The sequence below is a fragment of the Cibotium barometz genome, chromosome 13 (genome assembly GCF_041138505.1).
Source record: "Cibotium barometz isolate CiBa-2024 chromosome 13, ASM4113850v1, whole genome shotgun sequence".
Lineage (NCBI taxonomy): Eukaryota > Viridiplantae > Streptophyta > Polypodiopsida > Cyatheales > Cibotiaceae > Cibotium > Cibotium barometz.
This window is the reverse complement of record NC_141058.1, coordinates 2,872,007-2,885,494: the sequence shown is the minus strand read 5'-3', so window position 1 is coordinate 2,885,494 and position 13,488 is coordinate 2,872,007. Positions and strand designations below refer to the sequence as shown.

Here is a 13,488-nt window from a genome sequence, read left to right as displayed (position 1 = left end):
GTATATAATAATACCTTAGAGTTTTAATTCCAATAACCTAAAGTACAAAACCTTAGGTCATTCGATTAATTCGATCAATATGTTACTATGACCAAATATGTCAAATGTGGTGTTGTTGCTACCAATATTGCATTGTGTCCTAGATGTTCAGTTTGGACAAGCCACCAGTGAGAAATGTGTGCAGTCTTTATTGCTTTTTGTTGGGAAGAGAATGTTTGTAGTCAAACCAACTTTCGCAAAGCTTCAGGTTTTGTGTGCTTTATAAAACGGTGAGTCTCTCTCTCTCACGGTAGATTGGTTAGGTCATGGAGTTAGTATACAACATGTTATGACTCCCGTCGGATAGATCAATGTGGACACTCTCTCTCACAGACACACACACGCGTGCGCGTGTGATGGAGAGGGAAGAAGGAGAAGAGGAAGGCACGCACCATCAGGAACAAGACCAGCCACGAATGATGGAGGAAAGTGATGAAGAAGGAGCGATGCAGAAACAGGAGGGAGAACCACAAATCAGAGTAACTTATGGCGTGACAAGAAGCTGGAGCTTTCCTGCTGGAACGTTGGTATCAGATGCCATCCGCATGCTCACAGGCGGAGAAATGAACAAGGACATGGCTCTTGAAGCAGTTGTGGATGGCATCTTGCTACCTTTACCCTCGGGATTTCGTCTGCAAGCTATCCAGGGCTGGCGATATCAAGTGAAAGTACAGGAGAGGCTACCTCGTAGATTTGGGGCTGGGCATGCTGTGAACCCTGAAGACTACTATTATCTGACGCCTCGGGGGCTTGAACCCCTTGTAAGCGATCTAAGGAAGGGAAAATATTGTGTTTTGTGTGACAGGAGGCAGAGTGGAAAGACTACTCTAGCTTTTGCTGTTGCAAAGGCGCTGAAGGAGGGGAGCAATGCTGCATGTCCAGTTTATGTTCAGGGAATGGGGGCTGCCAGGCAAAGCTGGGATGCGTCCACTATGTGGACATGCTTTTGTGAGTATTTGCATCTAGCGAATCCTACTTTGTTCAGGAAACCAGCAGAAGATGCTGGCACTGACCGAATGTTCCTTTCTTACTTTCTCAAGAGCAACCTGGCAGCTCCAGTGACACTTATCTTTGATGAAGCTGATAGTTTGCTGCACCTGTCAGCCGACTGTCTGGATGAACTCTTTCATACTATCAGGAACATGAAGAATGATAGCAACTCCTACAACTTGAAGGGTTTTTTGCTGGTGGGCGTAGAGACAGTGAAGGACCTCCTTGAGGCTCAGTACAGGAGAAGAAAAGCTGAAGCTGAAGCCTCCAATGTTGACTATGTCCCTGGAAGTTCTCCAAGCAGACTATCTCCATTTCCGCACGATCACACAGTTACATCATCAGCCTTTGATGTAGCAGACATTGTAGAGCTGATACAACAGGCTAATGTGGATAATTTGGGCATTATCCGTGATGTGGCACAAATCGCAACCTCCATATGGGAGTGGACAAGTGGGCACAAGGGACTGGTTGGGACTTGCTTGGCATTCATGATGCAAGAAGAGGCCTCCAGTTATAGAGCTTGGTTAAAGCTCTCAGATTCTTCTAAGCTCGCCAGATATGTCTTTGGACAGGCAACTTACAGCAGGATGATGCGGTACTTTAGAACATGGTCCCACTCCCATTATGATCTCCTAGCCAGCTTCTTGGAGGCGGAGGAGTGCGTCTTCCAGTCAGTGGCACATATCCGTGATCTGCTTGCAGAAGGTGTTCTGGTTGCCAGAGAGCATGAGCTTGATTATTTTGTGAGGATTTCTTCTCCGTTGCTCCGGTCTGCCATATTGCGCCGCTGCTCCTTCATAAATCAGCAGGTAGACAAACCTCCTAGCTCACAATCTGCAGTTGATCGTCTGTGGGTAATCCGGGAAACAATTCGAACCCTTGATGGCCATGCAATATGCAGGCCTGAGTGTTGTAATGCATCTGGTTCTCCTTCCGAGTATGCACTGCAGTTTGCTTTTATGTGCAGGATCAAGACAGTGCTACAACATGCCTACCCCGAGGTTGGAGCCGTCGTCTTGCCTGAGGTGAAGGAAGTGGTGGCGGAAGGTTCTCGACGTAGCAGAATGCGCCTTGATACTTTGGTGCGGGATAGAGATCACTTCCCAAAATTTGGTTTTGAGTTTCTTGTAGAGGGAAAACATGATGATGTGTTACACCATTATGAGAGGGCTGTTGTGTATGCGCGGCAACACTCAGCACAGGTCTACCTTGTGCATTTTGCAATGGATAAAGACCCTGAAGGAATTCAGCCAGAAAATGAGAACGTTTTCTTTTGGGCAGTAAGGTTTGATCAAGCCCACCAAGTTGCAATAGTGCGCACTTTGAAATGCACAGGAGCACGTGAGGAGCATGTTTTGAGGCTGAAGGGCTGGACCGGACGATTCTGTTTTAATGACTTGGTATAGGGCTTCCATGGGTCTGAGTTGGAAGACCTGAGGCCAGACATGGAGAAAGTAGGGACTTACGAACCCAGCTTGGCATAACTCAATTAGCTTTGATGGCAAGGAGCCGCCTTCTTCTTTTGTTGAGTCAATTTTCTGTACTTGGTCTGAGGAATGTTGTTACTGCCTTGGCACCCATATAAGTGAATTACCTTTATAGTACCCTTGTGCCTCAAGTAGCTACCTGTTATAAGTGTACACCCTTAGATTTCTTTGATTCTTATGTTTTTTTTTCAGCAGGGGTGGTAGTTGTTGGGGTTGGTTTGGCGGGTGTACTCGGCTTGCAAAGATTGTTTGACAAGGAATGATTTTGCACTCTTTGGGTGTTCTTGCTTTTGTTGAGCTTCAATGTTTAGTTGCCTTTTTTCGTTCCTTTTCTTTGCTTGCAGAGGTTCTAGGTTGAGTGGTTGTTTCATGAACTTTATGAAGCTTACAATGTCCCCCCTGTCAGAATGCACAGCAGAAATGAAGAAAGACAACTGCTGTAGAGAGCAAAACGCAGGTGAGAGAGGGAGAGAGAAGCTGTGTAACTCTGCTTTATATACACAATAAAATCCCGAATCATACAATGGCAAGTGTGGGGGGCAAGGGGCCATTTTATATGGCCCCAGGCTGCTGGTCGGCCAGCCCAAAACAGGCCAACAGCAGCCAGATGCTCACGACCAGCACAAAAGTGCTCACAACCTGCAATATGCCAGTCGGCCAGGTACTCCAGCAGTTGGCCACAGCTGCATAGCAGGTCGGGTAGCAAGGGATCAGTCGGCCAGCATCTGAAACAACCGACAACCCTCCCACACCCATAAAAAATGGGATAAAATATATGGAGAGTGAGGAAAAATGGGGGAACACCAAAACTGGGCGGGCACACCCACAACAGAGGAGATGACTGCTACCCCCCCCTAGTATTTTTTGCATCTTCTGATGTGAGTTTTACAATGTTTTAGGGTCCAAGTCCTCTGTATTGAAGCTTTATATTGTACTTCCGAGCGAAATACGATAGGATGTTATTGCCTTGTGCAACATTCTCGTTTTTTAAGTTGGAGTCATTCTAAACTTTCCTTTGTTGTTTTTCTACAAACAATTCGTGAGTGGCATGTTATTGCGTCTCTTCAAGTTTCTCAATGATTAGTAAGCAATTCGCTAAGGAGTTTCCTCCTAGCCTTTCTTACATTACCACACGTAGGTTAAGAATGATGAATTTTGTGGGTATATCTGCCCAATTCTGTAGGCTGAACTAAAAGGCATTGTGCTTGTTGGGACACTGTATGCCAAGAATCTTTTGCTTGCAGCTTGTGTCAACTAAAGAAGTGCCACATTGCTCAACCAGAAGCAATACTCCTTGGACATCGCATATCAGAGAAAGGTTTTGAGGCCGATCCTTCAAAGATCCAGGCCTCGGTAGAGTTACCATCACCAACTATCACCAAGGAGTTCGTCACCTTTATCCGAAAGGTTAGATACATGGCATGTTTTATTTTTCTTCTTTCACAACTCATTTCACCTTTGCAAGAGCTGACTCAAGAATTGGTCTTCACATGGGGAGAAGAGCCCGAGAATTGTATTCAAGAGGTAAAGAGCATCCTTAGCACATTAACCGCTATCATGCCACCTCAATGGGATCAACCGTTTTATGTTTTTCGAAGTGTGGGTACCAAAGCTATGGGGGTGGTTCTTTTGCAAAAGGATCCGGAGACCTCATACATGCGTCCCATCTATTTTTCTAGCAAGGTAATAACACAAGCGGAGAGAGGGTATATGGCTGCGGAACAAATGGTTTCAGCTTTGATGTTTGCAGTAAGAAAGTTTTGTTCCTATTTGTTGCCAAGGCAGTTTGTGGTTTTGACAGTGGATAACACGTTTCCATTTGTGATTCAGCACATGACCACATCTTCAAAAATTTCTAAGTGGGTATTGGAGTTGCAGCAGTATGATTATAGCTTTATTGTTGAGGATAGCACAAGAGCATGTCTAGTAGATGTACTTAGCTTTATTGTTGAGGATAGCACAAGAGCATGTTTGGCAAACGTACTAACATATCACAAGAAGAAGATCACCAATAAGGCTATGGACAAGAAGAAGATCACCAATAAGGCTATGGACAAGAAGATCGACCCTATACCACCTCACACGGAGCTAACAAACACCTTCACTCTGAATTTTGATGGTGCATACCGGTGAGTGACGACTTGATCTTGCAACAGGAGGGATCATCTTTTGACACAAGCCAGGAGCTGGTTTGCCGTGTGGGTACAATTTTGCTAGATGTTCATTCCAACAACGAGGCAGAGTATGCTACACTGCAAATTGGTTTAGAACTTTGTTTAGAGCATGGTATCAAGAGGGTTATGGTTAAGGGGGATGCACTATTGATTGTAAAGCAGGGACATGGGCCTGTTAGAATTCAAAGCTATTGGCCTGGGTAAGAAAGGTGAAGAATCTAATGAACAAATTTGAAGCATTTCAGTTGCAGCATGTTGCTAGGGTAAACAACAAAGAAGCAAACGCCCTCGCAAATGACCAATTCGAAGTCACAATAGCCACCATTAGGTTTCAGGAGCCAAAATTTCAAGGGCAAGAGTGATAGAATGTGCAGCGGAAGAAGGGAATGTGGAAACACATGAGAGAGAGTGAGAGAGGGAGAGATGGAGAGGAAACATAGGTGAGAACCTGCTCTCAATATCATCATCCAAGAATACATGTCCCGAGCAAGAGGGGAGAAGACCTCGTATGTGAGGGACTGCAGCAAACAATGCTAAGCAAGCAGTGAAGAATGAGGGAGGCAAGCCAGCTATATATATGTCCATATGAAGGCAGCTGACTAGCATCCACACGATTGGGTGAATGTCCACGACTAGGATAAATATCTAAGGCACCATAAAATGGGGAATAATATGGGAAAACGTATGTGAGGGGTGACTAGCCCCTCTAGCTAACATGGTCAGCCCTAGAGGCTAAAATAGGACACCAAACAGGAAGCCAACAAGAAGGGGATGATGTCTAACACCCCCTCTTAGCACCGGATGCTGAGTGAACTCCAAGAAGCCAGAGACGCTGTCCTCGATCAAAGATGAAAGACTGTAGAAACAAGTACCAAGAAAGCTCCACAAGCAATCTCCTCAGCAACTTAGCTACAAAAGCAACAGAACAAGTTGCCAAGCACACCGCTCCTCTGGAAGAAAACAACCATGTAGGCTATGACGTGCTGCTCCAAATAATGGTTCCAAACCCAAGTGTAAGAACACTCCCCAAAGTCGAATGTCGTGTATCCAACCTGAAGAAGGTATGAAAAACCTCATAACCAACCAAGATCAGATCCTGTAGATAATCAATCCGTTGCTCCTCACTGGAACCCTAAAAAGAAATAGAGTCAATCTGCTCCAACTCTGTACCAAGAGTAGCTAAATGCTATACAAAATCATCCTCTGAAAAGGTCGACATCGCAAGATGTAAAGACCTTGTCGAAAAGATGAGGTCCATCTGCTCAAACTCCGTACCATGAGCTACCCAAAGCTGTACATAAGCACACTCCATTGAAGTGGGCATCGCCAAATGAAAGGATTCCACATCCCCCTCTGATAAAAGATGTCGTTGGATTGGTATAAGTCCAACCTGATTCTGATCCAAATCCAAAAAAGATGTCGTTGGACTGGTATAAGCCCAACCTGATTCTGATCCAAATCCAAAAAACTTTGGAAGTACCACTGTGCCCCAGGCACGGTTAGCAACCACAAATCCAAAACATCCCACTGGGTCCAAAAAACCATCCTCTAAAACAACAAACCTGCACACTGCAGAAGCAAACCAAATGCTGAACTAGCAGGGGGAGGGGCATCCTCAGAAGCATCACAAAGAGATGTAGAGGTAGACTCCTCACAATGAGGAAGGGAAGCGGGAATATAAACTGCAATGGTAACAAAGTCCTCAAAAGCATCACTGAGAGTAGAAGATTGTTCCATAAGTAGAATCAGATCCCAAGAATCAACAACAAATAAATGATCCATGTGAGAGGATCACACCTCAAGGACAAACACCCTCCTTGTTCTGCAAACACTGCAAAGAACACAGGCTTGGACAAAATAAACTCTGCTCAGGATCTCTGAAAAGATCACTGCTCTTCTCCCAAAATCTGTAAACTCCTGTCACTGAAGAAAGTCTCCACAGATACAAAACAGCTCCTGAAACTGATCCTCAAGTGAAGTAGCTGGAGATAGGTCCCCTCAGAGTGTGTAGAAAACTCCTGTGGAAAGCAAAACGCAGCCAAAACACTGCTGTCCAGCAAAAAATAGCACTCCACAGCCAACAGAAGGCAAGGATCATGAATAAACCGGGAAAACGTGTAGGCTAGGAACAAAACACAGGTATAGATGCTCCAAAATCAGCAAAACGCTGACTGAAATCAGAAATTAAGTATCCTCAAGTACCAAACTGCCTCCAAAGTCACAATCCAAACAAGAAACCCCCTCTGCAAGTGATTTGTGTCCACTGGAGAAGAAAACACAGCTAAACAAGGGCTACAAACCTAAAAATTCAGGCCAACCAATGTCCACACCTCCTATGAGGAAAAACGATGAAGAGAATGTACCTTCGGATCCAACAGATGAAGCCCATAGTGAAGGTAGAGCTACTAGCAAGATTAGTTCAGAAAAACGCAGCAACCATGGCTGCAAATCTGAAAACGTAGAGGTATTCAGGGTAGTAGAAAGGGAAAATTCTGCAGACGCAGAAGAAATAGGTACACCCAAGCCTTAGATCAGCAAATCGGCATAAAAAAACCTGTAGGAGAAAAAACGCAGCATGTAGGCTACTGTTGTCCTGCACGGAATAGGCGGCTAGCACTACAAGGGGGTTGATGCTGCTGAATATGCTGAAAACTGCTTGTAGAAACCACCTGTAGAAAAACGTAGCACACTAGGTGCTATTGCCCTAAAAACAGTGCAAAAAATAGGTGTGAAAGGGGTTCTCAGAGGTCAAACTGATGAAGAAAGACACAGGGTGCTGAGAAGAAATGCCTGGAAGAGGCAGGCGACCAACAGCAATGCTGAGAAAAAAAACGCCAGATCTGTCCACCTTGCTGAAAACGCAAAAACGCAGGAGGGAGAGGAGGGAGCATCCAACACTGTAGATCACCGGTGCTCTGATACCATGATAGAATGTGCAGCGGAAGAAGGGAAAGTGGAAACACATGAGAGAGAGTGAGAGAGAGAGATGGAGAGGAAACACAAGTGAGAACCTGTCTCAATATCATCATCCAAGAATACATGTCCCGAGCAAGAGGGGAGAGGACCTCGTATGTGAGGGACTGCAACAAACAATGCTAAGCAAGCAATGAAGAATGAGGGAGGCAAGCCAGCTATATATATGCCCATATGAAGGCAACCGACTAGCATCCACACGACTGGGTAAATGTCCACGACTAGGATAAATATCCAAGGCACCATAAAATGGGGAATAATATGGGAAAACATATGTGAGGGGTGACATGCCCCTCTAGCTAACATGGTCAGCGCTAGAGGCTAAAATAGGACACCAAACAGGAAGCCAACAAGAAGGGGATGATGTCTAACAAGGAGCAGCTTCAAGATATTTCCCACTTTCTGCTAACTGGTGAGTGTCCAAAACATTTGACGAGTGTAGAAAAGCATAGATTGGTTAAGAAAATAGCCGCATACCAGCGGATTGGGGACCATTTAAGAAGGGTTCCATCAGCCAGGGAATTTTTTGATATTTTAAAAGCATGCCATGATGATGTATGTGGAGGTCACTTTGCACAGGAAATCACGAGTAGAAAGATTCTTCAAGTGGGGTTTGTTTGGCCTAGTTTGCATAGAGATGTACAACATTGGTGTAAAGCTTGTGAGGCCTGTCAATTGGCGGGAGTTAGAAGGCTTTCTTGTAAACCAAAAACCCCTATTCTCTCTTTTGGGCCTTTTGAAAAGTGGGGAATAGATGCCATTGGACCACGCCCTAGGACACAATCGGGGAAAGAATACATCATTGTTGGGGTAGACTACATGACCAGGTGGGCAGAAGTAGTTAGCACGAAAAGAATCACTCCAAAGGATGTAGGAAAATTTATCTTTGACAACATCTCTAGTAGGTTTGGAACACCCCCTTGTAATCATACCAGATTGAGGCCCAGGGTTTAGAGGGGAGCTTGTGAAAGATTGTTGCACAAATTAAAGGTTAATCAGAGGCATTCTAGTCCCTATTATCCACACTGTAATGGTTTGGTAGAGAAAGTTAATGGCATGCTTTGCAAAGATCATCACAAAGCAGGTACATGACCGACTGAAAGACTACAAGTACTTGTCCTCGGCTCTATGGGCTTACCGGACATCTTTCAAGGCCTCCACGCAATTTACACCTTTCCATTTGGTCTACGGGCAGGAGGCCCTACTTCCAATAGAAGTACAAATTCCAAGTCTGCGGCTGCTAAGGAGAACCCAAGTACCGGCGCCAGAGATGCTCCAACAAAGACTTTTGGATCTACAACAACTAGAGCTTGACAGAGACTAGGCCACCACCTGCAGATGAGAAGGAGACCCAGAATTTCAAGAGACAACTTCACCTCCAGCATCTGAAGGAGGTACCACCTTAGAGGTATGAATACCTTTAAAGCAAGGGGGGAGGGCTAAGTAGTATGAGTGAGGAAATTTTGAAATGCCTCCCCAGCACAAACTTTTCTTGTCCTTTGCACAATTGATTTGCATAAGGCACTGCACTAGCACCTAGACACCGCACTTTTGATCAAGCATGGACTCACACTAGGTCCATTCACTTCACAAGACACTACAGCTGCATAGATTCACGTTCACAAAGTCATATACCTCCATTCTAACCCCCGGGGGCGTGTTTTTCATCAAGAATACAGCACCATGGATTTCAACACCATCAACAGGCCTCCGTCGCACTCCATTTTCCTCATTAGAAGCACACTAACACCATTGCTAACTCATCTAGCAAGCACATCACCCCAGGAGCACACCCATATGTATATACATCACCCCAGGAGCACGGTTGCTCATCTAGGCCTAAGGCACACCTAAACCACTCGTGTACACACTTCAGACACACCACATCTACAGATGCCCCATATGTGTACAAAGCCATTCATTTTCATTTTTACTATTTTTATTTTATTTTGTATTATGTACTATTTTCTATTTATTCTTTCTTATTTTTATCTATTTTTTACTATTTATTCCTTATTTTTTATTTTTTATTTCTTATTTTCTAAATTATTTAATATACTCTTTTTCTATTATACCTTGTATATATTTATTAGTATTTATTCTATTTTATTTACTAGTTTTCTATTTATTATTAGTTACCATACTATTATATGGCTATTATCTTATTTGATATATATTTACTATATTATGTATATACTTATTTTTATTATTCATTTTATCTATTTATTTCCTCCTTTTATATCTTCTATATATTATTATACATATTGGTACTTACTATTATTTTCCACGTAATATTTACCACATTATATACCTACTATTTGATTATATATATATATATTCACTACATTATGTATATATCTACTTATTTTTATTTTATACTACACTTATATACTTAGTATTTTATATTTATTATATATATATACTCATACATAGTCTTTTCCATGTACATAGTATACATAATATATATATATATATATATATATATATATATATATATATATATATATAAAAGCTACATGGCCAAACAATATAAAAAAACAAAAAAAAACCTATATTTATGGCCTAGTATATCTATCCCATATTATTATGTTGTTTGAAGTTAAGAAAAATAGTATTCGTAATTTTGTGTTTCGAAGGAGATTAAAGATGGCTAGGAGCTGTACATTCTTGAGCGCGAACCAAGTACGTCGGCTTCGAATTTTAGATGCAACATGCATGACTCGCCATAAATGGTCACAGACAAGGACTTGCATTCGAAAACAAAATGGTGCTAATTTTACGGATTACTTTGCCATAGCTGGAATTGAAACATTTGGAAGGGTTGAAAATGAGGAGCATAGTGAACCCCAGGGCGGAACCCCATGGCGGAATCCACTTGGATTCAAGAAACAGAACTATTCTCAATGCTACGGTTCTTCAGGAACCTATCAATGAACCTCACAATGCTCAGACACATAGAGATTTGGCGCGGGGCCCTTTCTCATTTGATTTAAATGAGCTATACCTATGGATGATAATTTACATTTTATAACATTTGATGTTGGTGATGTGAAAGATATTAAATCTGAATGTCACTCTATAAGGCGGGTGCTTTCTTTGCCTTGGAATGTCAAGCACCCACCAGCAACTATGGTGGTATATTCTGGAGATTGTACTCTTCACTCATTATTAGGAGCCCTTTCTTGCAAGTGTCATTTTTGTAGTGCAATGATTTGGAAGTGTGAGGCGACAAGAAAGCTTGGAGAATATGTAGGCAAACACTGTTGTGGAAGTGGGAAGGTCTCTTTATTGCCATTGAAAAATCCACCTCCTCCATTGGTCGAGTTGTTGCTTGGTAATGATAATGCAAGTAAGGAATACAGAAAGAATATACGCTCTTATAAATAATAATGCCTTGGCATTTGTTTCACTGGGTGCTCACTTGGATAGTCAGTTTTCATAAGGAGAGGAGGAGTATTCAATTTTCGAATCCATGGTACCACCTATCATCGTGTTAGTTCTGTCATACCTGATGGAGCCCGAGATACGACTCCTTGATTTGCTCAGCTTATGTGTATGATACAGAGCATGAATTAGAGAATAGACTTCATGGGATGCCCTCTTTAAATCACAACATTGTTGAAAGGTTGCAAACAATGATATATGTACATAATCCATACGCTCGTGCATTGCACTTCGTTCAATGCACGAGAAATGTTGTTGTCAAGTCCACATGCAGATTTGAGAATGGTCATCATTGAAGCTTGTCGATCAACCTCACGGCAATACTTGGTTCCTACAGGAAGTGAGGTTGCAACTATCATGCTGGGTCAAGGAGATGATTTTCATGTGGAGCATAGAGATATTCAAATAATGTCACGCACAGGTGCTATAAAAAAAATATCTAACTTGCATCGCTCATATATGCCTCTATTATATGTTCTTCTATTTCCTCAAGGAGAGGATGGTTGGCATGTTGGAATTCCACTCAATAGAGAAGGCTCAAATGAGGATACTAAGACCGTAACTCAATGACAATATTATGCTTATAGACTACAGATTAGGGAAGATACAAATGCATGCCTTCTACGCGGTGGTCGTCTTTTGCAGTAGTACATTGTTGATGCATTTAGTAGCATGGAAGAATCTAGATTAGTATGGATACGCAATAACCAGAAAGCATTGCATGCAGAAGTATACCAGGGTCTTGCAGATATGGTTAATCAACGGCGATGTAGGCTCAAAATTCGCGCTGTTCTGGCACTTCTCCCCTAGCCACTCAGGATCATTTCTGATGCATTTATAATGAAGTTGAGCACACTAATTGTGAGAAACAGTAGTTTACAAGATAAAAACACCTTTAATCATGTGTATATACAGTGTTTATCATCCAATGCATCATAATTGCTCCTGGAGGACTGGAGAAGCTATGCCAGAACAGTGCGAATTTAGGCTCTGCAGCGACGATGCAGGCTCAAAATTCACACTATTCTGGCAATCCACTCAGGATCATTTCTGATGCATTTATAAAATAAAATTGAGTACACTAATTGTGAGAAACAATAGTTGATAAGATAAAAACAGCTTTAATCATGTATAAAATTACATTGTTTGTCATCCAATGCATCAGAATTGCTCATGGAGGACTGGGGAAGCTATGCCAGAACAGTGTGAATTTAGGCTCTGAGCGACGGTGCAGGCTCAAAATTTGCACTGTTCTTGCACTGCTCCTCCAGCCACTCAGGATCATTTCTGATGCATTTATGATGAAGTTGAGTACATTGATTATAAAAAACAGTAATTTACAAGATAAAAATACCTTTACTCATGTGTAAAAATACATTATTTGTCATCCAATGCATTATAATTGCTCATGGAGGGCTGGGAAAACTATGCCAAAATAATGCGAATTTGGGCTCTACAGCAACGGTGCAAGCTCAAAATTCGCACTGTTTTGGCACTGCTCCCCCAGCAGCCACTCAGAATCATTTTTGATGCATTTATAATGAAGTTGAGTACATTGATTATGAACAACAGTAATTTACAAGATAGAAATACCTCTAATCATGTGTAAAAATACATTATTTGTCATCCAATGCATCAAAATTGCTCCTGAAGGGCTGGGGAAGCTGTGCCAAAACAGTGCGAATTTGGGCTCTACAGCAGTGGTGCAGGCTCAAAATTCGCACTTTTCTGACAGTGCTCCCCCCAGGCTCCCAGGGTCATTTCTGATGCATTTACAAAAACATTGATGGTACAAACTAGAAAAAACAATGATATACTTGATGAAAATAAGTTTGCAAAAACTGTATTGTATTCATAATAAGAAGTGATACATCATCTTTACAAAAGCTTTCTTACAATATTGAGCTTCCTTCTCTTGTTATTGGGCAGAGTAGTGTGCTCAAGGAGTGATTGGGCTATTTCTTGAGGATCCTCTATGCCTATGCTTTTGGCTATACCTATACAAGCAAGAAGCTTACCCCTAAATCCAGAACCAAAAACATCAAAGGCAAGGGATTTTTTAATTAGAACTATACATTTGGTGCTTTGTGCCATAGAGGCTACACACAGAGCACCTTAGAGAGGGCTTTCAAAAAGAAGAGAGTGAAGGCAGATTGAGGGGTGTAGTCCCTGTGGATAATGGTGATGCCATCCAACAGGAAGCCGACCAAGATAGTATTAGTTTTGGATAGTCCCTGGATACATATGTTAAATTTCACAGTGGATGGAGGTGTGAGAGCTCTTGAATACTGATGAGAACACTTAAAACAAAAGAGTGAAATAAGATACTACGTGAACACTTAAAATTACTTGCTTGTCTCATTTCTTCATCAAAAGGG

At 42.3% G+C, this 13,488-nt stretch overlaps 1 protein-coding gene across 1 annotated transcript; it reads left to right on the top strand.

Annotated features, from left to right (window-relative positions):
• Positions 1-231: 231 nt before the first annotated feature.
• On the top strand, positions 232-2,636 carry LOC147632273 (uncharacterized). The gene has a single exon (XM_086807083.1). It carries the CDS (start codon positions 351-353, stop codon positions 2,436-2,438), a length of 2,088 nt encoding a protein of 695 aa, XP_086663209.1. The 5' UTR covers positions 232-350; the 3' UTR covers positions 2,439-2,636.
• Positions 2,637-13,488: the final 10,852 nt, after the last annotated feature.